Source organism: Thunnus albacares, chromosome 16, assembly GCF_914725855.1.
Source record: "Thunnus albacares chromosome 16, fThuAlb1.1, whole genome shotgun sequence".
Taxonomy (NCBI): domain Eukaryota; kingdom Metazoa; phylum Chordata; class Actinopteri; order Scombriformes; family Scombridae; genus Thunnus; species Thunnus albacares.
This window is the reverse complement of record NC_058121.1, coordinates 16,196,193-16,218,395: the sequence shown is the minus strand read 5'-3', so window position 1 is coordinate 16,218,395 and position 22,203 is coordinate 16,196,193. Positions and strand designations below refer to the sequence as shown.

General features: G+C 41.2%; 1 protein-coding gene across 4 annotated transcripts in view; it reads right to left on the bottom strand.

Annotated features, from left to right (window-relative positions):
• The window catches only part of LOC122999707 (intersectin-2-like), a 35,224-nt gene that overhangs the window by 7,864 nt on the left and 5,157 nt on the right, over positions 1 to 22,203 (bottom strand). For 2 of the 4 annotated variants that reach the window (XM_044376860.1, XM_044376861.1), the window contains exons 2-28: positions 20,869 to 20,941; positions 15,897 to 15,989; positions 15,716 to 15,779; positions 15,132 to 15,307; positions 14,545 to 14,763; positions 12,453 to 12,546; positions 10,587 to 10,729; positions 10,267 to 10,330; positions 9,736 to 9,873; positions 9,553 to 9,659; positions 9,200 to 9,462; positions 8,961 to 9,110; positions 8,734 to 8,874; positions 8,541 to 8,628; positions 8,297 to 8,436; positions 5,821 to 5,960; positions 5,256 to 5,670; positions 4,849 to 5,018; positions 4,541 to 4,601; positions 3,460 to 3,692; positions 3,322 to 3,362; positions 3,058 to 3,224; positions 2,644 to 2,677; positions 2,418 to 2,539; positions 1,178 to 1,274; positions 475 to 666; positions 184 to 228 (exon numbers count right to left, since the gene is read on the bottom strand). In XM_044376860.1, the coding sequence (XP_044232795.1) occupies positions 184 to 228; positions 475 to 666; positions 1,178 to 1,274; positions 2,418 to 2,539; positions 2,644 to 2,677; positions 3,058 to 3,224; positions 3,322 to 3,362; positions 3,460 to 3,692; positions 4,541 to 4,601; positions 4,849 to 5,018; positions 5,256 to 5,670; positions 5,821 to 5,960; positions 8,297 to 8,436; positions 8,541 to 8,628; positions 8,734 to 8,874; positions 8,961 to 9,110; positions 9,200 to 9,462; positions 9,553 to 9,659; positions 9,736 to 9,873; positions 10,267 to 10,330; positions 10,587 to 10,729; positions 12,453 to 12,546; positions 14,545 to 14,763; positions 15,132 to 15,307; positions 15,716 to 15,779; positions 15,897 to 15,989; positions 20,869 to 20,875 (3,604 nt within the window). In that variant the 5' untranslated portion in view covers positions 20,876 to 20,941. The remainder of the gene's footprint in view (positions 1 to 183; positions 229 to 474; positions 667 to 1,177; positions 1,275 to 2,417; positions 2,540 to 2,643; positions 2,678 to 3,057; positions 3,225 to 3,321; positions 3,363 to 3,459; positions 3,693 to 4,540; positions 4,602 to 4,848; positions 5,019 to 5,255; positions 5,671 to 5,820; positions 5,961 to 8,296; positions 8,437 to 8,540; positions 8,629 to 8,733; positions 8,875 to 8,960; positions 9,111 to 9,199; positions 9,463 to 9,552; positions 9,660 to 9,735; positions 9,874 to 10,266; positions 10,331 to 10,586; positions 10,730 to 12,452; positions 12,547 to 14,544; positions 14,764 to 15,131; positions 15,308 to 15,715; positions 15,780 to 15,896; positions 15,990 to 20,868; positions 20,942 to 22,203) is intronic. The other 2 variants (XM_044376863.1, XM_044376862.1) reach the window with 2 other exon arrangements.

The window sequence follows — 22,203 nt, the reverse complement described above, 5'->3', positions numbered from 1 at the left end:
GGATACTTTAAAAGGCCTGATCCATTGTACGTGCCTGGATTTGAGGAAACTTAACAATTATTTCCTCTTTTGTTCTTGTTAATTTAAGACCAAACATATGTTGTGGATTGAGCCTTTTAAGTACAGCGGGTTCATGTTCACCAATGATCTCTCAGTGATAGACAGAAACTCTTTTAAGCTTACCGTCAGTCTCTTCATGCCCTGACATGGATAAGGAATCTACTGTACCTGAAGTGAGCCAAGTCAACCAATCAGATCATTCAGAGACACAAGTTTGTTTCTATAGCTGATAATCATGTTTTATCAGTTTCCACTTGTGTCAACAGTCTATTTTTCCCACCAACAGCATTCCCACTATATGTGTGAGGTATTGATTTTCCTGTCAAATGGTAGAACGGAGAGATACACTCCCTCTGAGAAATATTTTTTCTAAGAAACATCAGCAGTGCAGACGCAAACAAAAAGGTTACTCACATTGCTGGCTGGGGTCTGATTCTGTGGTCATCTTGACATAATTGGTAGGCAGCAGGCCTGTGGTCCCGTTAGTCTCCCCTTTCCACCAATCAGGGTTGGTCTTGTCCAGGATGTTGATCAGCTGACCTTTGGAGAAGCTCAGCTCGTCCCGATTGGCAGCCGTGTAGTCGTACATGGCGATAACTTGGCACACTGAGAAATCAGGGGCAGAAATGGTTTGTTATTAGGTTGTGAGTTCAAGCAAAACAAATTTTAATCAAAAGGATATATTACTTTCTATGGTTTTCTGGAATTACAGTTGAATAAAATACTAAAGGTAATTACATATTAGTCAAGCTACAAATGCCTCACCAAACAATTCTGCTAGTAAGTATGTTTACTGATATTTCTTCCCTTATTCCAGCTTGATATACTCACACACATACATGGAAGTACAGTCGTTTTATAACATCTTAATACATAATTGTTTCATAATTTAATTCATGTTTTGTTGGAAACTCGTCAAAAGTTATTGGTAGGGTTTTCACGTCTTTCATGACCTACAAATCAATGTGTCTACTTGAAATGATGGTGGATTTTTACCTGACAACTTACTACTGCAATCCCCCCCAAAAAAGTGGAAACCAGCTAGAGGAATTATGTAAGACAATTGTGGATCATGCTCACAAATAGGATGTTTGGTTCAAAGTGTGTCAGCCCTCACCTGGCAGAGGGGAGGGGGAGGACTTGCTGCTGGAGGGGCCCAGGAGCTTGACGTGGGAGGAATGAAACCAGCCTCTCTGCCGCTTCTTGCCTCGAGCCTGGAGGGAGGAGAGGCAGTGAAATTGAATCAATCTCCCGCTGGCTCAGGCCTGAATTCTAAATCGAAAGATGAATTGATGAATCGCTTTCGTCGGGCAGGGCACTCGACCTCTAGAATCTCATCAGTGCAAACAACAATCTATACTGGACTGTGGTGAGTCTTTACATTCACTGCCTTCATAAATCCAGCCAAAGCTCAGCCTCAAATCTGTGGATTGACTAAAAGTTGGCTGTTCAAAAAATGTCCCATTTAACTTGATTAAGCCTTACAAAAATATAGATTAGCGTAATAATTTCTGAAGGTACTGTACAATTTGGCAAAGATGTGGTAATCCTACATACTGGAACAATGTTAACTTTTGATTTTGAGTCTTTTCTGAGCTGTCCACACTTTGCTGCTAACTTAACTCAGCTGTCTCATTACTGTGTCATCCACTGAGAGTGTAACCAGAGCTACAGCTGCTGCCTCAGCACAAATTGGGCAGCCTAATGTAGATGTATGACTCTACAGACAACGCGTTATTAGTCCTCTAACCTCCTGTCCACCTCTCACCACCTCTTTATTGATCTGACAAGTCAGCAGATACAAACATACGCTACAGTATCAGCTGTGTTTCAATGCTAAAATGAACTTCTTTACTTACATGTTACTTTCTGCATGCTGTTAGCACTGATGGATGTGATGTATAAAACTTAAACAGGTCTTTTGTATTGCAACTAATGATCATTTTCATTATCGATTAATCTGCCAGTTATTTTCTCGATTAATCAAATAATAGTTTGGTCTATAAAATCTCAGAAATATATGTATATGTCTTCAAATATATATATATATATAATTCAAGATTCACATTTACATTTTCAGTTTTATTTTTTTCAGTTTCCTTCACAGAGAGGCAGAACAGGCTGTCAGTGTGGATATTTAAATATTCCTTTCTGAGAATGGGCAATGGGTTTAACAGCTCTAGGATGGATTAATCATACGCAATTGACCTTCAACTTCACATCAACATTTAGAGCCAAATGAATCCCCGAAGCAAATCCTTGTTGCTGAAATGTTAATGTTTTAAGAGCTAATATTATTCTTATTTTCATTTCTTTAAAAAAAAAAAAACGACTTGCCTACGGCTCTCATGACTGACCTGCAGTTCCCCGAGCCACCAGCCGGTGGAGTTCTTGGCCAGGACCACAATCAGTTGCCCTGGAGACAGATGCAGCTGATGCACTGTCGGGGCAACGGAGGTGGTGACAGCCTGGGCGATCTCTGTTGACCAAACAGAAATAGCAGAGGCTGAATTTAGATCAGGTAAATGTCAGGTGAATAATAGAATTAATCAGCAGATTCTGATGTGAGTTGTTCATCCTCACCGGGCTTCTTGGGTGGACCACCAGGTCTTGACGACTAAATGAGTAAAAGTGGTAGTAAAGTAATTAGCAAAGCAAATCAGAGAAACATATATTTGCAGAATACAGAATGTCAAATAATAGCAAATGCTCACCACAGGTTTTCACTGTCTGACTAAGAATTAAGACTATGAACTAAGAAACTATTTTGTCTGACTAAGAATTAAAAGGAATTAAAGAATACATTTCTGTTGTCATGTGGCCAGTTAGCTGACTAATCTTTGCAACACTACTGAATATAAAATAAATACATATATGAATAAGTACACTAATAATTCTTGATTCTAGTTTTAGAAACATTCAAAATTTAGGTCAGAAATAGCAAAAACTTTAGTTGATAACAAAACTTTTTTTACTTATGAACACATTTCCACTCACCTCTGGTTCAACAGGTCGGACATAGTTGGAAGGAAACACCCCCGTCTGGTCCCCGATGCACCCTCGCCACCACTCCCCTTCTCTCTCCGTCACCATGACAACATCCCCCTCAACAAATGTCAGGTCTCCCACCTCTGGGCTCTCATATGTATACAAGGCCACATACTCTGGTAATGGTGAAATACACGATTGTAAGTTAACCACGACTCTGGTTTGTTATGACTGAATATAGAGACTTTATTTCTACATATGAACAATACTTACCCTCTAGCTGAACAAAATCAGATGTCTCAAATGCATCCACACTAGAACGAGAACAACACATTAAATGTCATTAAACATTCATATTCAACTTAAATTGAGGTGTGTATATTGTGTTTGTTCTCATGTGCGTCTTCATACTCTGTATTGCCACCCGCCTCCACGGTGACATAGCTTTTGGGGAACCATCCCTGTGTCCCGTTGAGCTGCCCCAACCACCAGTCATCCCTCTGCTGCAGCACGCTGATGACATCACCCTGCGAGAAGCTCAGCAGCGCGGTGATGACGTCGCCTGCGCTGGAGGCGAGGCTGAGGTGAGTTTCTGAGGTGGCCGACCACGAGGAGACGGCGCGAGCCAGCAGAGGGATTGAGAGCTGAGAAGATTAAAGGCACGGCACATCGGTGACAACTCAAAATAAACAATTACACCGTCAAATCTACACCTATGCTATAGATATAGAAAAACTGTATTGAATATATATCTGTGAATATAAATCTATATTGCAAAATGTGACTTTTTCTGACTATGAGAAATAACCTACAAATGACAGACCTACTAACACTGATGTTATCTATTGGGAGATGGAGATCTGTAAATGTCTGTGTGACCCACAGAGAAGCAGGGAGAGAACTCCCAATAGAGAGGGGCTATAAATACATAGCCATGCTCTTGTCAAAGCTGTGTGTGTGTGTTGGGCAGCAGACAGACCTAGTTCCTTGCCCGCCAAAGCCAGTTTATACCCTAGATATAGTATGACCGGAGACATCGTTAGACCAACAGGAAACCCGGAGAGAATAACTGTTAAGTACGAGCCAACTTTTAAACTATATTTAATCTTGTTTATGGCATTTTTTTGGTCATTTTCCCATGGGAGATATCAAATGGTAAAAGTTCTGTAAACTAAATGCTCTAAAAACCTTTTTTAAAATGACATTAAAATAACTTTTTGTCCTTAATATGAATCCTGACAACAGAGAGTATATACAGAAACGGACTCCTGTGTTGCTTCTGAATAAAACATGGCTACTTCTTCCAGAAAATAAATGCTAATCTCTAAACTGACACAGCGATAAAACGGGGTTTCGATTAGCATCCAGAATAGGCTGAAAAGCTTATCTGCCCATTAGGAGTATGATTTTTCAAAAGAGTCGGACCAAATTCATTGTATGCCTGGTGTTAAAAGTAAACAAAACAAGCTACTGTAAGTACTTTCCTTCTTACCTGTGCAGTGTCTGATTGGACAGGAACAGTGCTGTCACCCGTTACCTCCCCATCTGGGACTCTGGGTAAAACAGAAGGGACAAACCATTAGGGAAGGAGCCAGCAGAGTCATAAAAACAACACAAACCGTCAGTGGCATAAATTACAAAGCCCAAGGTGACTGTTACACACTAGCAGACAGCAAAAAAAAGGAGCTAAAAACTGTGCTATATTTAGCATAAAGAAACTGAAATGTCACACAGAAAATGCCTTTGAGATGCCTTTTTAAAAAAACATCAGTATATCCTGTTCCTTCTGCTTCATGTTACCCTGTGTTAAGTGGCTGTGGCGGACAGGAGGGTTGTCCTGGGGAAGAGGGGACGGTCTCGGTAGAGGTGGGGGTAGGACATTTCTCTGCGTAACTCTCGGGGAACCAGCCCCTGTTTCCACGGTAACTCCCGCACAACCAGCCAGGTTCACCGACTGTCTTCTCATCCACCTGCATCATGGAAAACGCGCTTTAATCACACTCAATCAGACATAACGAGGTGATAATGATAAACATGTCATTTCCCTGCTTGTAGTCATCTTTCGGACAAATCGGGAACAATTACTATCATGCAAACGTGTCATAACAGTCCAGTGTGGCATTAATGAGTAGACAAGGTAATTAAATGTGTGTGTATTTGCAGTATGAGTGTGTGTGTGCATGTGTGTGTGTGCGTATGTCCCATACCTCTATGAGACAGTCAGCATCTATACTCAGTTCATCCGTGTTGCGGGCTACAAACGAGTACAGGGCTCTGTAAGAGGTCAGGTTGGAGGATTGCTGAGGCACCGTCACCGGCTGCTGTCCTCCCCTCTCCAGCTTTTCCTTCCTCCTCCTCTCCTCCTCCTCTTTCCGTTTCCTCTCTTCCTCCTCCTCCTCCCTCTTCCTCTTCTCCTCCTCCTCTCTCCTTCTCCTCTCCTCTTCCTGCGCTTTCTCCTGGGCCGCCCGGAGGCGAGCCTGTGCCTCCCTCTCCTCCTCCTCCCTCTGTCTGGCCCTCTGCTCCTCCAGCAGCCTCCTCTGCCGCGCCTCCTCCTCTTCCTTCTCCCTCTTTTCCTGTTCCCTCCGCTCCTGCTCTCTCCTCTCTTGCTCTAGCTTTGCCAGTCTGTGGGAAGTGAATGCAACTTGGGGATTTTTAATGTTCACAAACACAGAGAGCATGTTTTTTTTTGGAAATGAAAGTCACCCAAAATATCTGGAAAACAAGAGTTTCATGCTCCAAACACAGACAAATATAAATATAATTTTCTCTCACCTGGCTGCCTCCTCTTCCTCCCTCCTCCTCCTTTCTCTCTCCTCCTCCCTGCGTATCTGCAGCTCCTTCAGTTTCTCCTCTTTGACTCTATACAGGTCGTCCAGGACAGCTTGCTGCCTCACCTGCTTCTCCCTCAGCTCCTGATGCGGTCACCACAAATGCAATTCAATGGAAAGATATACAGTAAAGACACAAGCATCAACTAGCTAGGCAATGCAGAAACATGGTCATCTTAAGTCACAAAATTCTGCTGCAACCTTAAAGCAGCATCTGCCGGTGTTGCACTGTATGAGAAATTTGTATTTTTATCAAGACATTCTTAAAGATAATATGTATTTGATGCAGCAGTATATAAACAATCATTCCAAACGTGCAAAACTGACGTGAAAAAGAGCAAGTCCAGAATCTGGCAGCCAGTTACAGAAACATGCAGATATGTATATATACTTATATATGTTTAAGAGGAGATATTTTTTTTCTCTTTCATAGATCATTTTAACATAGAAATCGTGCAGGTTAAGCATTCTGTGTGTGTTTTTACCCTCAGGGTGCATCCTGTTTACACAGACAACACAGACTAGAACAAATCCCACTGAGAGAAAAACAAAACAAGGGAAGACGTGGTACCAAAGCAGAGCTCCATTTAATAATGAGTGAAAAGACAAAAGAAGCAAAGATGAGCAAACAGATTGAATCATCAGGAGATGAAAAGGAAAAGATTGGAACAGTGACTTAAGGGAAAACAATAGAAAAAAGGTGAATAAAACAACATAATACTAAAGGCTCGTGAAAAAAAGATTACACAGTGAGAGATAGAGAGACAGGAGGAAAGATAACCTTGATGAGAAGGAAGAGCTGGCTTAGGCAGGCGAGCAGAGACAGAAGGCCCCGCAGGACACAGTCATCCATATCCCCAAGCTATGAAAGGAACACACAGAGTGTGATGATGGAGGTAGGGAAAGGAGGGGAGGGACAGTGAGGGATGCGTGATGGGATGGACAGAAGGCGAAAAAAAATGTAGCAAGTGGGATGAAGATAAAAGGAGGAAAACAGAGATGAGTTGTAAGGAGGATGAAAGAGGAAAAGGGTGAGGAAAGGGAGGGAAAAAAAACATCAGAGAGAAAAGACATCCAGGTAGCAGGATGAAGAGGAAAAAGGGAGAAAAAGGAGAAAGAAAGGGGTTAAAAGCTTTAAAAAGAGCAGTTAGGACCAGAGAACAAGTGAACAGAGCAAAAGAGAAAGCCGGCTTTTTGATGCTGCAATTATTAGTATCAGATTGATGATACATTGTGAGGGGGCATGACATCATTCTTCACAGGTATTGAATTATCAGGCTTTTCTGCCAGTGAATGTGTACATCCGTCTGTATGTGTGCAATAATGGTTAGGTAATGAGCTTTTCTCTGCCTGAGGGGTGAAACTCTAGAGTTACTGCAACCAGTTGAACAAGATTTCACAGCAGCGTTTTCAGTATGAAATTCCCTGTTTTCTTGTTCTATTCCAATAAACCAGTGCAGAAGGAAAAAAAAAAAGAAACATTATAAATCAGCTTTTGATTCATAATACAGCTGTAATCATATATTGATGACTTTGACTTTATTTTTGCCACGTTTGTGCTATTTTGAAAATACCCGACTTCTCTCCTGAGTTATTAAGTCGATACAGGTTTCCAAGAGTTTAGGGTCTTAAGAGCCAATTTCCTTTTTTTTTTTAAAGGAATAGGTCAAAATTTTGGGAAGGTGAGGGTTAAATGAGACGATTGCTACCACTCTCGTGTCTATGTTAAGTATGGAACCAGAGCCAGGAGATGATTAGCATAGCTTAGCATAAAGACTGGAAGCAAGGATAGAAAACTAGCTAAACTAGCTTAGCAAAACTTCTAATGCTAACTAGTTAACATGTTACATATCTTCATTTTTATCTGTACACAAATGTAAAAAACAAAACAACATGTGTAGTTTTACAGGGAGTTATGTGCTGTAACTAACGACATATTTCACATGCAGGCATTACAGTGGTATCTATCTTATCTTCTAACTCTCGCAAGAACCAGTATCATACCAGTATGTTTACAAGTTGTAGCTCTTGAATTACAAATGGTGTTTTCTTAACATCTTTGCTACATATAGTACATGCTGATACATTTTTAGGTTTTTTGAAAAAGTTTTCATACTGTTTCCAGCAGACATTGGTTTCCATTATTTCTGTGTAGCATGAAAATCAATTAGCTGACTCTCATATATTGTGTAATCCTTAACAGTGAACATCAAGTCCGCATCCATATTTTTGTTAGCCAAATCCTGGATATATATCGGAGAGCTATGAACCTAAACTCCTTCAAAGCTTCAAAACATCACTTAAGAAACCTGAGGGTGATGATGCAGATGCTACATCCACGCTTTTCTACAGTCTACAGTAAGAACTTTTTTGTAGTAGCTCAACATTACTATCCTGGACTAGTCAGAGCCACCACTGACCTTAAGCTCTTTGTTGTACTGCTCCATCTGGGCCAGTTTGTCAGTGGTTTCCCTCTCCAGAGCATCAAGCTGGTCTTTCAGTCTCCGGCAGTTAACACCCTTCTCTGTCACACTTCCAGTCAGAGAGGTCAAAGTCACCGCTACAAGGCAAAGATCAAAGGTCAGAGATAACTGACAGAAGACATACTGTATATACAGCATATATATATAAAACTGCAACTTCAAGAAGGCATTTGTTACCCACATGAGAGTTTGTTGAGACTAATGTTTCGCAGCTTCTCTGTCAGCTGCTGTTGTTCTGGGACCAGCAGCGAGAGCTTCCTCTGCCAATCCTGTGGCAAACACATACAGAGGATCAAAAACATAGTCATGGGAATGATTTGAATGCAAATGGTTTGACAGGGCAGAAGAAATAAAACAAAGACATCTCTTCTCACCTCAAACTGAATCTGCAGAGTGTTGATCTCTGCGATACGTGCCTCCCTCTTCTGATTAACCAAGTCCACCTCTGCTTTCTGAATCCGCCTCTTGCTCTGGGCGTCACGCAGGCGGTCTGAGATCTGCTTGTGCTTGTTGCCCTGCGAGACCAGTAGATTGATATCAGTGTGTACCCATTTGTTAATTAATTCTGCAAGACTGTTAGCGAGTGTTTGTGTAGCCTCACCACAGCCGCCAGCTCCAACTCTAGACTCATCTTTTTGGCCCTGAGTCGGGAGATTTCATCCTGCTCCCCCTCTCTCCTCCTGCCCAGCTCCTCCTTCTTCCCACGCTCCCACTCTTCCCTCCGCTGGCGTTCCAACTCCTGCTTTGCTGCCTGCAGATACAAACAAACATGGTCACTGGAAATAGTGATATAGATGTTATGTTCAGCATCTCACAGGTGAGGCTACCTCTCTCACTCACCTCCTTCCTCTCCAGCTCCCTCAGCCTTTCCTCTTCCCTCTGTCTCTCCATCTCTCTCTGCCTCTCCAGCCGCCTTTCCTCCTCCAGCCTCCTCCGGTTCTCCTGCTCCCTGGCCTCCCTCTCCCTTCTTTCCCTTTCCTCTCTCTCCTCCCTGTCTCTCCTCTCCCTCTCCTTCCTTTGCTCTTCCTCCAGAGCCAGTCGCCGTTTCTCCAGCTCGGCGCTGCCTCGCACAAAGTTCTCCTTCAGCTTGTCCTCAAAGGATACTAAGAAGAGGAGGTGGAAAGATGTATGACAAGGAAAGATAGGAGACTTACAAGCATAACAAAACATATATTTTATGAAACAAGCCATACCACTGCTCTTGGTCTTTTGTGCAGGTTCTATCTCTGCTGGTTCTATTAAACAGGGAGTAATGTAAGGTCCTGTTCCATTAACGAGCTCACTGGACTTGATTCCTCCTCTGAAACAAGAAAAAAGGTATGTCACTCTGCTTCATTAATGAATACAATAAATGTGTCAAATTGTGTGTGGGTTACCTTAGAGAGGGAGGTACCAGGTCTTGAGGCAGTGTGAGCGGTAGAGGTCTACCAGTTTTAGCCATGTCCACCAGGTGCATGGCCAGAATGAACTCGTCAGCTCGCAGCTGACCATCCTTATCCACATCTGCCAGGGTCCTAGATACACACAATAGAGTAAGTCCTACAGTAAGGCATTAAAGCTGTGACTTGTAATTCTTTTTTTGATTTTAGGGCTTTTAAAAGATATTTTTATGTCCAATTGGGGACAGAAAAAACTGTAAACACAAGCTTGACATATGATCACTTCATAAAGTTATGTGTTAGCAACATTAGCATTCATTTGGAGTCATATTTCCACCTGGTTAATGTAAGTCCAATATTCACCCTCTTTTAAGCCCTGGTTTTCATCAACTCCTAAGGTGAGTATCTGTCTCTTTCGCAGCTAAATGCTCCGCTATGTTCAACCAACTAATTGCTAACTTTGTCTGTCTGTTGTATTAATACTGTAGATGGTATACAAACACATACACACACACACCTAACACTCACCAGATGGTAGCTAGCTGAGTCTGTGTCAGGTTGGATGCAATCAGCGCATTTCTAACCTGAGGTCCTGAAAAGTGAAAATGACATCAGAAACTTCAGCAGAGGAAATTCTCACACCAACTGATGAAGACAAAGTGTTTGTGTGTGCATCTGACTGCCAAGTTCTGTCAAGTGGGGTGAAGAGTAATCATAAGAGCACATGAGTGCATGAGTGTGGTGTGTCAAACCTCCATGAGACCACTCATGAGCGGTCAAGAAGTCCTGAGAACCTCCTGTTTATTTAGGTTGGAGTGTGTATGTGTATGTGTGTGTGTGTGTCGTACCTGACAAGTAGCCACTCATGAGTTTGTCTAGCGTGTTGAACTGCTGCCGGTACTTGAGTCTAGAAGCTTGTGGAACGGCCCAATCACTCAAACCCGTCTTCGGAGAGTTACTGGCCAAAGACGTGGTGGAGGAAGAATTTGAGCTATGAACCGAGAGAAAGAGAGGCATGTCGATATACCAAGATATCACCTAAAGGGAAATGACACAATAATATTATGTGGTCAGCGTTCCCTTTCTTCCTGCTATTCAAACCTCGACTTAAATCCACTAATTGCTCGGTGACTCCCGGGTGTTATTTCTCAGCTCTTAATTAGCTGCAGAGGAAGCTGGTGCAAACCCCCACACTGACAATGACTCTCTGAAAAAAGACAGCGTTATACCCTCAGGCTATGATAATCAGCCATTCTGTTTTTATTATCAACAATGCCTCTGCAAGAATAGCAAAAGGATAGGCTGGGTTGATGATGTTCATATGAGAAGAATGTATTTCCTTTTTTTTTTTTCAGTCATATAGCTGGGTGGAAACTTGCAACACTCCTCTGAAATAAAAGTCGAGGTTTCAGGGAGACAATGGGGGATAAAGTGTGGGAGTCTCCCTGTGCCCTGGGGCTTTTTTCTTTGCGTCTGTGTATGCATATGAGAGTGTGTGTGTGCATGTGTGAATTAGTGAACGAGGGCTGTAACCTTCCCTCATATTACAACTTGTTATGGGTCTGGAAACAAAAACAAGAAAGAACAATGTGTCACAATTAAGACAGGGAGGTTAAAGTGATCTGGGTAGCTGCTGGACCAACCTGTATTTGACTTCCTGGCACTCTGGTGCCCTTATTGATGCTTGTCTTACCATCTACGCCTGAGGTCAAGAGTTTTTGTACGAAGCACTGGACTATTCAAAACAATGAAATCAGATACTACTCCCATCCTTTTCCCAAACGACACAAAACACCATGAGGAGGATTAAGGACGACATTAGATACTACTGTCGTCTTTTTACTGGAAAACTGGCTCACTGCAACTGCACAAAACCTCCCAGACACCGGTTTCTTCTTTGTTTGCTCCTTATTACGTCCCACTAGTGTAAATATTCCAGGCAGGGTTTCGGTGCTACAAATCCCTTTAGTTGCCATTTCATATTTCCGCTTCACTTTGAGCTAACATTCATGGCTGATAACCTGACGCCAGCTGTTAGTTAAACTGGCCTACAGTGCTTTCAAGTGCAGTAATAAAATCCACTGGTGACAAATAGAACCGATCGCCTAAAAAACTGTACATATGTTACATCTCTGTTACTTTTCTTCGTTTTAAAGACATCAAACAAGTTTCACAGCGATCGTGACTTCTCCATGTAAAAATGCCATTTGATTCCTGTTCTCCTCTAATGCTTGTGGCTTTGAACAAGCCCACTTCCTACTGTTGCCAACTAGAACATCTGATTTCAAAATGCCCTTCCTGCTCTGCCTGTTATCTAACTGGTTCATCTCTGCCTGCATTCTGATCCTCAATCCCTTTCCTGCAAAAACTCTGCTACTTTATAAGCACTGAACTAATGGGCTGTCTGCGTGTGTGAGTTAGACCAGTGTTGTAGCAGCCTTTTCCCTTAAAACTACTGCATAATGAATTGTACATTTTAAAGTGATAAAACTTGGAAATGACCTACTTGGTTCTAAATTTATGCTTCAACAGGACCATGACGTGCAAAGTCTGATAGAGTACGTGTGGTTTTTGCAAATGGCTTCAGGATAAAAAAGAAGGATCATACTGATCAGCTGTAGATATGCTACATGTGCCACTTAAAAACATTGTGGATCCAAACTGAAGTATAAAATAAGCTGCTAATGGTGCAGTATGTATTTATTTACACTCACCTGCTGGATCCAAGGTCCAGAAGAGAGTTGGCCTTTGACATGCCGGTGGATGGAGAAAACCCCATGGGGGGAGAGAAACCAGAGAGTGGGAGTGCTGAAAAACAGTTGGGGGCAGTCAGTTAGTGGTTAAACATCATTTTGACAAATTCAAGGTGATGTAATGTCTGAATGCGGCTATGCGTGCATGTAAATTCATATAGTATGAGCATAGGTTTTTCTTATGCAATCAATCTTTATCATACAGCAAAGGTGCAGTTGCCCTTGAATGTGTGTGCATCTAATCTTATCTCCTCATACTTTACAGTCGCAGCACATAGAGCTCCAGCAGCAAGGTTATTGACATCTGGCTAAAAACAAAGCGATCACAGTTGTCTGCAACCCCTGTGCTAAAGAGGGTTAGCCTCAAGAGCTGTGGCACTGATATCGTTTCATCAGCAGATGGATGCGAGATAAAGATTGAAGGAACATCAAATAATAGAGAAATTTCACACTCGCTCATTAGATTGCTCATTGCACTGCCAAAAACTGTACTTTTAAGAGATAGAGTGAGATTAAAGAGAGCAGCCAAAGGACAGATGGAGGAGGTGAGAGATGAACAGAGTAACATAAAAGAGAAATCCAAAAAGAAATACTGATAAAATTAGTATTTATATGTGCACCCACACTTGATATCAATGACTGTTTTTTATCTAATAGGTACAGTAACAGCTGTGAAGACAGTGTGACTCATCTCCTTGGTAATGAAAAGCTCTTACTGCATACCTAAACATACACACATACTGTAAATATAGATACCTCGAGTGTCATGCATGTGTGCACCTTGAGACAGATAGAAGACCTTAGGGAAGAGGTAAACTGATAACGTGAAGACCTTTCATGTTGCATGTATAATCCACACTGCATTAACACTGCGTCACTGAAGCTCAAGAGCTGAATAACTGACCTGAATACACTAAATATTGCAAACCAGGATTAGGCTGCTCCTTCTATTTGTAAATCCATTACTAAGTTTGTGCATAAAGTTTCCCTAAATCTTAGAAACTGCTTGCTAGTTTCATTTGTGATTGGGTTGCAACATTAAAACTTTGAAAATGTATTTGCTACTTAGGACATTAGTAATGTGAGAATTGGTTTTTTAACACAACAACCTGTCAAAAATAACACATTTAGGGGGGAAAGCAATAAATTTAATGTTAACTGCCAATCCTTTCTAAATTTAGGTATGACTTTGTTTTATTTATACAATATATGGAGAGACCAGTGTGTCTTCATTCAGTGTTTTCTAACTCAACCGACACCATTTAGTCAGATGCTATTAGCATAATGTTTAGCATAATTTAAAGTATGTTGTGTGTTTATTTGAAGCTTCCCAGTTTTTATTATTAAAAACATTCTGAGTAAGTGTCAGGTACTATAAAGTATGTCAACCATATCATATTATCTCTTTTACTCTTCACTCTTAACGGGTCATTTGTTAGCAAGCTAACGCTAACTTTGCAAGTTAGCAGCACAGCAGTTACACCGAGCAGTACATTTATACCAACTGTACCAACTAATCTCTATATAAGAACTAATTTGTGTGGTGCAATCTGTTTTACTTTAGTGATGTGTAATCTCCACTTAGTAAACACTTACTTTATAATTAAGCTAATTTTAAATTTAGGAGTAGCTGGTGCAACAGGCTCCAGGGGCCTTAAGGGTTGTGTCCAATATTGAGTAATTTTACACCAAGTTCAAGTACATAAAAAGATGAGAACATGCCTGAGCACATTTATCCTTGGACCAATTTTATAGACTACCTACAATTATGTTCCCAGTTATAGCTCTACAGAAGTGGCTTTCTTTGCATGTGTACAAGTTAATATAAATAACCAAGCACAAGCTTCTTATCTATGCTATTCAGTGCTTTTTTTAACACTCATGTTTCCTCTCTCTTTTGCATATAATCTCAAAATGACATGTGCTAGTGAAATATCCCGGTTACATGAAATGAAAATTAGTGTAGCTGAGTGGATGGGTGCTTATCTGCTAATCAACGTATGTCTTTATTTGACCAAACAGCAGATCAGTGTGGTTCCACTGCAGAACCAACCTGCACTGTTGGGAATAAGAGGCGGTGTGAGGAGGTTGATATTGCCGTTGGGGAGTCCAGAGTTTCCAAGGGTGGTGATGAGGGGCAGAGTCATTGATGGCACCAGGGGTTGCATAGAGGGCATGAGGGGGTTAGCCGGGATAGGTGTTAGGATGGGCATGGCTGACATAGTTGACATGGATGACAGACCAACTGACAGGTTTGGCATAGAACCCATTCCTAAAAGGAGGAAACACAGGCGGAGATGAAAAGTTTAATTAAAAAATGGGTTATTTTCACTTTGGAAAAGACACATCGGCTGTGTTATTTGTGTCAATCAAGGACCTTCATTGCCTTTATTCTTCAAAAACTACCATAATTTTATAAATTAATCATTTTTATAAGAGTAGAAACATACTGTACATATTAAAACATATAATTATCCCCTTTTGAAGTGAGATTCTTCAAATGTATCAGTTGCATTTACTTGGTCATTGACAAAATTGTACTTGAGAGAGGTTATGTAGTAAGAGAGAGTTAAACATAGTGGTTTTAAAATTGGAGTGCAGTAGTAATCACTTCATAAGAGATTTTTTTTTTTTTTTTACCAAAACGTGCTGATGAAGGGATGGTTGAAGCAGAATTAGAGATGGGAGGCTGCTTCATGATGATTGGCAGAACGGAGGGTAAGTTCCGCCCCTGAAGTTTGAGTTTTATGAGCTTCATAGCGATAGAGAACTCCAGTCTGTCCATCTTCCCATCGCTGTCCATATCAGCCAGGTTCCTACAGGAGAGAGAGAGCTGAGGTATTACATCATCTGTTTACAGCAAAGGGTGTATTCCTTGTATTTTTTCCTCCTTTATTGAGACAATAGAAAAGGCGAGAGTGACACAGGGGACAAGGCTCCGGTGGATTGAATTCCAGTCTTGTTATTCATACAAACAACGCACACACATTGTCTAATCTAATCGCAGTACACACACACTCACTTTCTCCCCCCCTCTCTCTAACACACACACACACAGTTTACTAGGTGGGGCAGGCTGTGAAGGAAGTAAGCCCTCAATGGGACGTTCAAAGCGGGCCGAGAGGACCAAACTAACCTAGACCAAAAAGAGCCTACTGACCCACTCTGGCTCAACAATAAATTTTGGATAATTTAGGTTGACAAAGTTGTTAGTTTGTTCTTACCAGATCTCAGCCAGCACAGAAGCAGGCAGGCCAGACTGGAGGAAGAATTTCCTGGCTTGTTCTCCTGCAGATGGACACAAATGTTTAAACTCACGTTGATGCTACAGCTGGATCACTAATGGCACTACCGGATGTTCATAATTAACACGTATTTAGTTTGTTTGTTATGATGACAGCTTACCTGAGACATAGCCAAGGATGGGGGCGAGGGTGTCAAACTGTTTGTCGTGTTTCCCCCTCTCCTCTGGAGTGATAGCCCACATACTGGCTCCACCTGGACAAAACCGAAGTTTAAAGTTATTTAAATTTGCAATGAAACAGCATTTTAAAATCTTGTTTTTAAAAGTGCACTCTGTTGAAGCGGGAGTACAGGGTCGGCAAAAACAAAATAAGAGATCATAACGTGTGAGCCAAAAGAAAATTTGTTTACAAGCTGAAAAATATATTTTTTATTTCATCTTGAAATCTTGAATAACAGACATCAAAACACAATAAAAAAGTAACAGAAAATGCGACTAAAACCACTAAAAAAAGTTATGACGGAAATGCAAAGTCCCAAATGCATGCATACCACACATACATTGCAATGGGCCGTGATTAAATACACAATGTCCACAGCGGTTACTGCTACGACTATGGGAGAAGAACATGGATACAAGGAGATCCTGCTTTCTTGTAATACACTACTAGCAAAACACTCACTACTAGGATGATATAACTTTCTCTATAGAAGAGGAAAGCTCAACAGTTTTAACCGTAATGTATGTGTGCTCCGCTCCACCCGTCAACACACTCACAAATGCAGCAACACATTGAAAGTCCCAAAAGCAGAAATGCTAATACAGAATTAAGTATACAGTATCTTTTTTCACTCCACCATCCAAAGAGTCTGTATAATTTCCAACCCAAATGAGAATTCCTCCCTCAGATGAAACCTCTCTCAGCCAGCTCCCGACAATGATTAATGTATAAAAACGTCCAGTCAGCTTCTTTCACTCTTGCATATCTCAAGGTAAGCTCAGGGTTGGCCATGAATTAAATATCAAGTAAAATGTGCTGGGTGAGGGGTATGAAACTCAATTCTTACTCAATTTCATAAGACGTATTTAATGGGGCGGGATGAAAAATGGCAAAAATCAATTAATCATGAGGGAATCCATGAAATTAATGAAATCATAACATAATCATGGTATACTTTCTCATTACTTGAGAAAGTACTAGCTGTAGAGCAGTTTTTAAGAAGAGGATTGACTGTGTGTGATTGACTGTGTGGACATGATGCACAGATGGATCTCTCCATATGGTGGTAACTGAACGGAAGAGAGAATTATAGATAAGGAGACAATGACAGATAATTAGTCCTGACATCTGAAATAGAACAAATACACAATAGAAGAAGTTGAACTAGGGTAGCTAAGGGATGGACTAGTGTGTCTACTATAAACTACATTCAGAAAGTAGACACAAGTAGATTGATGTAACAGCCAATGCTACAGATGTGGATAGTTGAAATGTCACAGAATTAACTGAGAAAAATCAGTGGAAATGTTTTCTATCAGCTCTTACATAGCTCACTTCCAAACCAGCTCATCTTCCTTCTGCTCGACAGGGACAGACGGGCTTCCCTGATGCCAAGTGCTGTTACCATAGCGATCACAGTGGAAACAAACCTCAAACAAAATGTTTACAGAGGTTTTTCACAAAACTGATTTTTAGTATAGAAAGAAAACATGTTTAGTTTGTTAAGGATATTTCCTTCAAATTTGTAATCCTGCCATTGGCTAAAAGCTCCCGTGAACATTGAACTAAATAAATGATGTACCAAACGAAATAAAAGACAAAAACATCAATAGAAGAATCTAACTGGAGACTAAGCCTTGGATATAACAAGACCTGTCATAAGAAATTATGGAAACAAAAAAAAACTGTTTGTATAATAACATGAAAGGACAGGAACTAAAGGAAAGAAAAGGGCAAAAATTGTATTTGGGGAGTAACACAATAAAAACTGTGGAAGACTACATTTTGGCACAGAATCTGGGCCAGTATTTAAACACAACCCCGATTTAAATGAGCTTACTTCACAGATGTTACTGCCTTGGTATATTGTTTTATTATTATATGATTTGTGCAAACAGTTAACACACATGCTATGCTAGTTATTTCTCAGCTTTTGATCTACATATGAAAAAACAAGACAATTGTCAAGAGAGAGAAAGATGAAGGGATGTCCTTTGTTCCTTATCTCTGTTAGATACAAAAGATTCAGAGTAGGAATGAAGTCATAAAGCTACGGACAAAAACTACTGCATTTTTTGGTAATATGGTAATATTATTACTGGAAAAAAAATACAATTCTTTGGGCTATTATGGGTGTATGTCTTCATAGAGCTGGTATCCAGGCTGTAATTTATTCACCAGCTTCAGGAAATGCCACCCTGCCCATGATGGAACTTCCTCCCCCAACCCAATGCTAACCCAAACACCCCATCAGAGCTTGCCTGACTACACACACTCTGAGAAATGACACAATGGATTGCTGAGCTTCAGTTACAGCACAGCAGTCCACTGTGTGTAGCCAGAATATTAAACCGGAGCAACTGTGGAATTAAAGATTCAACTCTTTCCTCAATGTATGAGCAAATACACTCAAAAACTGCCAGCTGTTACTGAGAGAGTGTGTTTGTTACAAAGCACTCGGCCCAATCACCTTGAGCTGGTTTCTGTATCTAAACAAACTCACTCTACCTTTAATCACCACGATAACACCTGTTCAGGTATATGCTTTTTCCCTGACAAAGCTAATGTTAGCAGCTCACTGTCCCCGACCTACTTTTGGCGTTGTCAGCAAAATGCAGCCATAAAAAAAAAAAAGGCAGAGTAATTAATCTCGCGCAGAGATGTGAGTATTCTTCACATTGTCTCGTTGGCTTTGACAGACCTCGTTTAGAAGCTATTGTAAAGTGAGAAAGGGAGGCAATATTCAGCACAGTGCCGCTGGGACATGAAGCTAGCATGGCTACATAGACACAGGCCTGTCAGTTGATTCAGCGCATGTATGAGCGAGGGGCTGAATGCTCTGTGAATAAGTGGGGCACTGCAAAGCTTCTTACACAGCAATGGCACAATCCAGAGGGGTCTCCTGTGGCTGGACACTTGGGTTATAAAACATATGGCCATTCAGTAAGATGACAAGGTGCCAAGTTTCAGAAGTTGTAGCACGTAAAAGTGAATTATGATGAGTCTTTAAGGCTTTAGAGTTTTAAAACATGTAATTTGGACAGAACTTAAAGACTTTTGCATCCAAAACTACATCAAAACATGAGACAAATGTAGTCAAATATTTGGTCGTAGACATGAGAGTGGTGTCAATCTTCTCATCTAACACTAAGCAAGAAATATCTAATTATTCCTGTTGTCTTTTACAAAACTGCCAGCACTCTTGTCTTGTCTCTTTGTTATTTTTCCCCAGTTTTTCTATAACATTTTGACTTTTACAGGGCATTACTGTAAATCAGAATTCATTCTTAACTTATCTGGTTAAATAAAATCAAAAAGATATCCCTTTAACCTACATGTATGCATCCCATCCATCCTGAGACACACTGTGACGGCTGCTACCTGAACTCCAATACCAAGAGGAGCATATAAAACAGCTTTCTGCATAGCAACCTAGAAGGCGAACCCTTCGGCGAATACACAAGGGCCCTTCAGCCAATATTGAGACAATATAACACACAGTCCAACCACAGAAAAAGAAAAAAAAAACCCTACAGTATACCGATGGAATAGCTTCCACAGCAACGTTGCCTGTGCAGAATTTAAACAAACTGTATCCCATTTCCAGCTGCAGCAAAGAAAGCCTTGTGTGGCTTTACTTCCCTTTGTCAGCCTGTGTGCTGTTGTCTAGGTGCTGTGCAGTACTTAGGAGACGCTGGAGTCAAAACCTCCAGGTGCCCAGCGCCAGTCATCTGGGGAAACACCACATCACTGCTTTCATAACTATTTACATATCAAACGCTTCACCTGGGGAGAACAAGTTGATGTTTCAGATAGCTACAGTGAATCAACAGTCTCTGCACGCTGCAGCATTTCAGTCTACACACACACACACACACTCCTCTTCTGCTGTTGGACTGTTGCGTACTATACACCTGTTTTGGAAACTTACAGACAAATGACTTTGCAATTGCCTCATTGCAGATTCACTGTATTAATGAGAGTGCAGTTTGTTTCCAAGGAGAAACTCATCACATACTGATGTGTTGTGTTTGCTTCTCTCCCAGTGTCTGTTCACTGGATGGGATTAAAGTAGTTGTGGGTTTTTTTTTTTTTTTTTGCAGTTTGTTAAACTGCGGAATTAGTCATGTGGACAAGATGTATCCGACGCACACAAAACACGCACTATCTCCGAGGCATTTTCCACAGAGGGCCTTAAGGAGCGGCAACTACTGTTCTATGATCAAAGGCTGGAGACAAGAGGATTAACACAGACACACACACACACACACACACACACACACACACACACACACGCTAGTTAGCAACTCTGTCCACACCAAGGACAAATCAGATGCATCACCTTAAAGACATAACCACATATAGTCCCCCTGTACACCGACACGCACACACAAATACCAAAATAGCTCACGATTAGCATAAAATTAATTAAAAGTGATTATCTAATGTTCCTTCAAGCTCACTTTGTAAAATAGATTCATACCACATATTGTACAGCTGGCTATAATGTATTGAAAAATGAGATGGGGATCAAAGACAGGTTCAGTTTAAGTCTGATCCTTCACTCTGGTGCCAGATCAATATCCCATTAACACGATCTTAAGTCTTGTCTTCACTCACACCACATAAAAGGAGCTCAAACATCAAAACATTATTACAGACTGACAAAAATGTACACGGGCTTGACAGGAAGGTGACGAGAGAGTTTGAAAGAAAGGGCACAACACAGCTGCTTGCTGGTCAGCTCTGTCTCTTCTCCTGTCTGCTTTTTTTTTTTTTCTTGCTGTCTTCCTCATCCATATATTCCCTTCAAGTTCATTTTGTCTACCCGGCTCTAAAGTGCGCATTTGCCTCCCGCTGACGAGCACGTCATGACCACACACATGCAAATACAAGATAAAAAGTATTCTTACCATTCATGGCTGCAGGTGGAGAGCACGGGCAAGAGAGGGAAGTCCTCTACTCAGCTGGCTAGCTCTCAGACATCTGCAGAGAGAGGGAAAGATGCGAGTGTGATTGTGTGTGTGTGTGTGTGTGTGTGTCACGGAGGAGTGTGTGTGTGTGTGTGAGCGCATATAAGACGAGGACATGACTAGGAGAATAGACAGGATATAAATGCGTGTAAGAGGAGGAAAAAAAACTCATCTCCCTGTTAACAATGCAAGGAAGGCACAGTGAACAGCTAGTACACTGAGGGATGACAGTGAGAGGGAGGGACGGGAGGGGGGGGGATAAAGAGAGAGGAGGGAGACGAGATGACAGAGAGGGGAGGATGAGGAGAAGTGAAGGGAGAGCAGGGGCAGACACAATGCCAACAGGGAGGCGAGAGGAGCGACAGTTGAGGGATACACTGAAGGGGGGAAAAATGATGGTGGTCCGGGAAGGAGGCAGCATTTATCACTGCTCTGAGATCCCAGACAGATCATCTTTTGTAAATCTTAGTGTATCTTTATTTCACCAGTGTTAATTTCTCTGTGACACTTCCTATGCAATTACAATCCAATTTGGCTTTTTCTCTCTTAAGAGGAACATAAATGTGTCTATTCTGGAAGATATTTGTCTTATTAGAGTGGAAATATTTTGTGAAATGATGTGAAATACAGTATATGCAGTATTCACACAAGTATCTGTATCACACACACTAGGCTAAATAAAGATGTATGGGTTTATCGAGTGCAGTCTGCATCCACTGTGGCCAATAAGCAGGGAGACACCTGATGAGATTTCTCTGTGGGATCACTGGCAGATTCCCAGGAGGTGGAAGGGACAGATGAACCCATGCAGGCAATATTCTTAAAATTGGAAAATGAGCCCAATGTGTTATCATTTTTCAGAAGTGTGGCAAAGCCCTGACATATAAAAATACTCTGCAGGTGATGGTGGTGGGAGAGTCCATGTCTATCCTTTCCTGATATTTTTTCAGTTCATTTTTTTTGGCAGTATATTCCCCCAAACTTCAAATTGAAACTATACATCTCTTTACAGAGGCATTCTTTCTTCTTTTCCATCTGAGCCCAATTTCCTCTTCCTGCAATCCCGTTCTTCAGATTCTATTAGTCCCTTCACTCAGACAATTATTTCCCCTTGTTTCATCCATCTACAGTATGAACTCGCCTCTAGCTAACAAGCAAGGTTTCTCCTCTGCTGTGATTCCTGTCAGGCCTGAGCAATGTCCTCTCTGCTCTCGCAAAATCATCCCTTCACACTCTTTTTCCCCTCTTCACTCTCCACTATCTTTTCCATTTCAG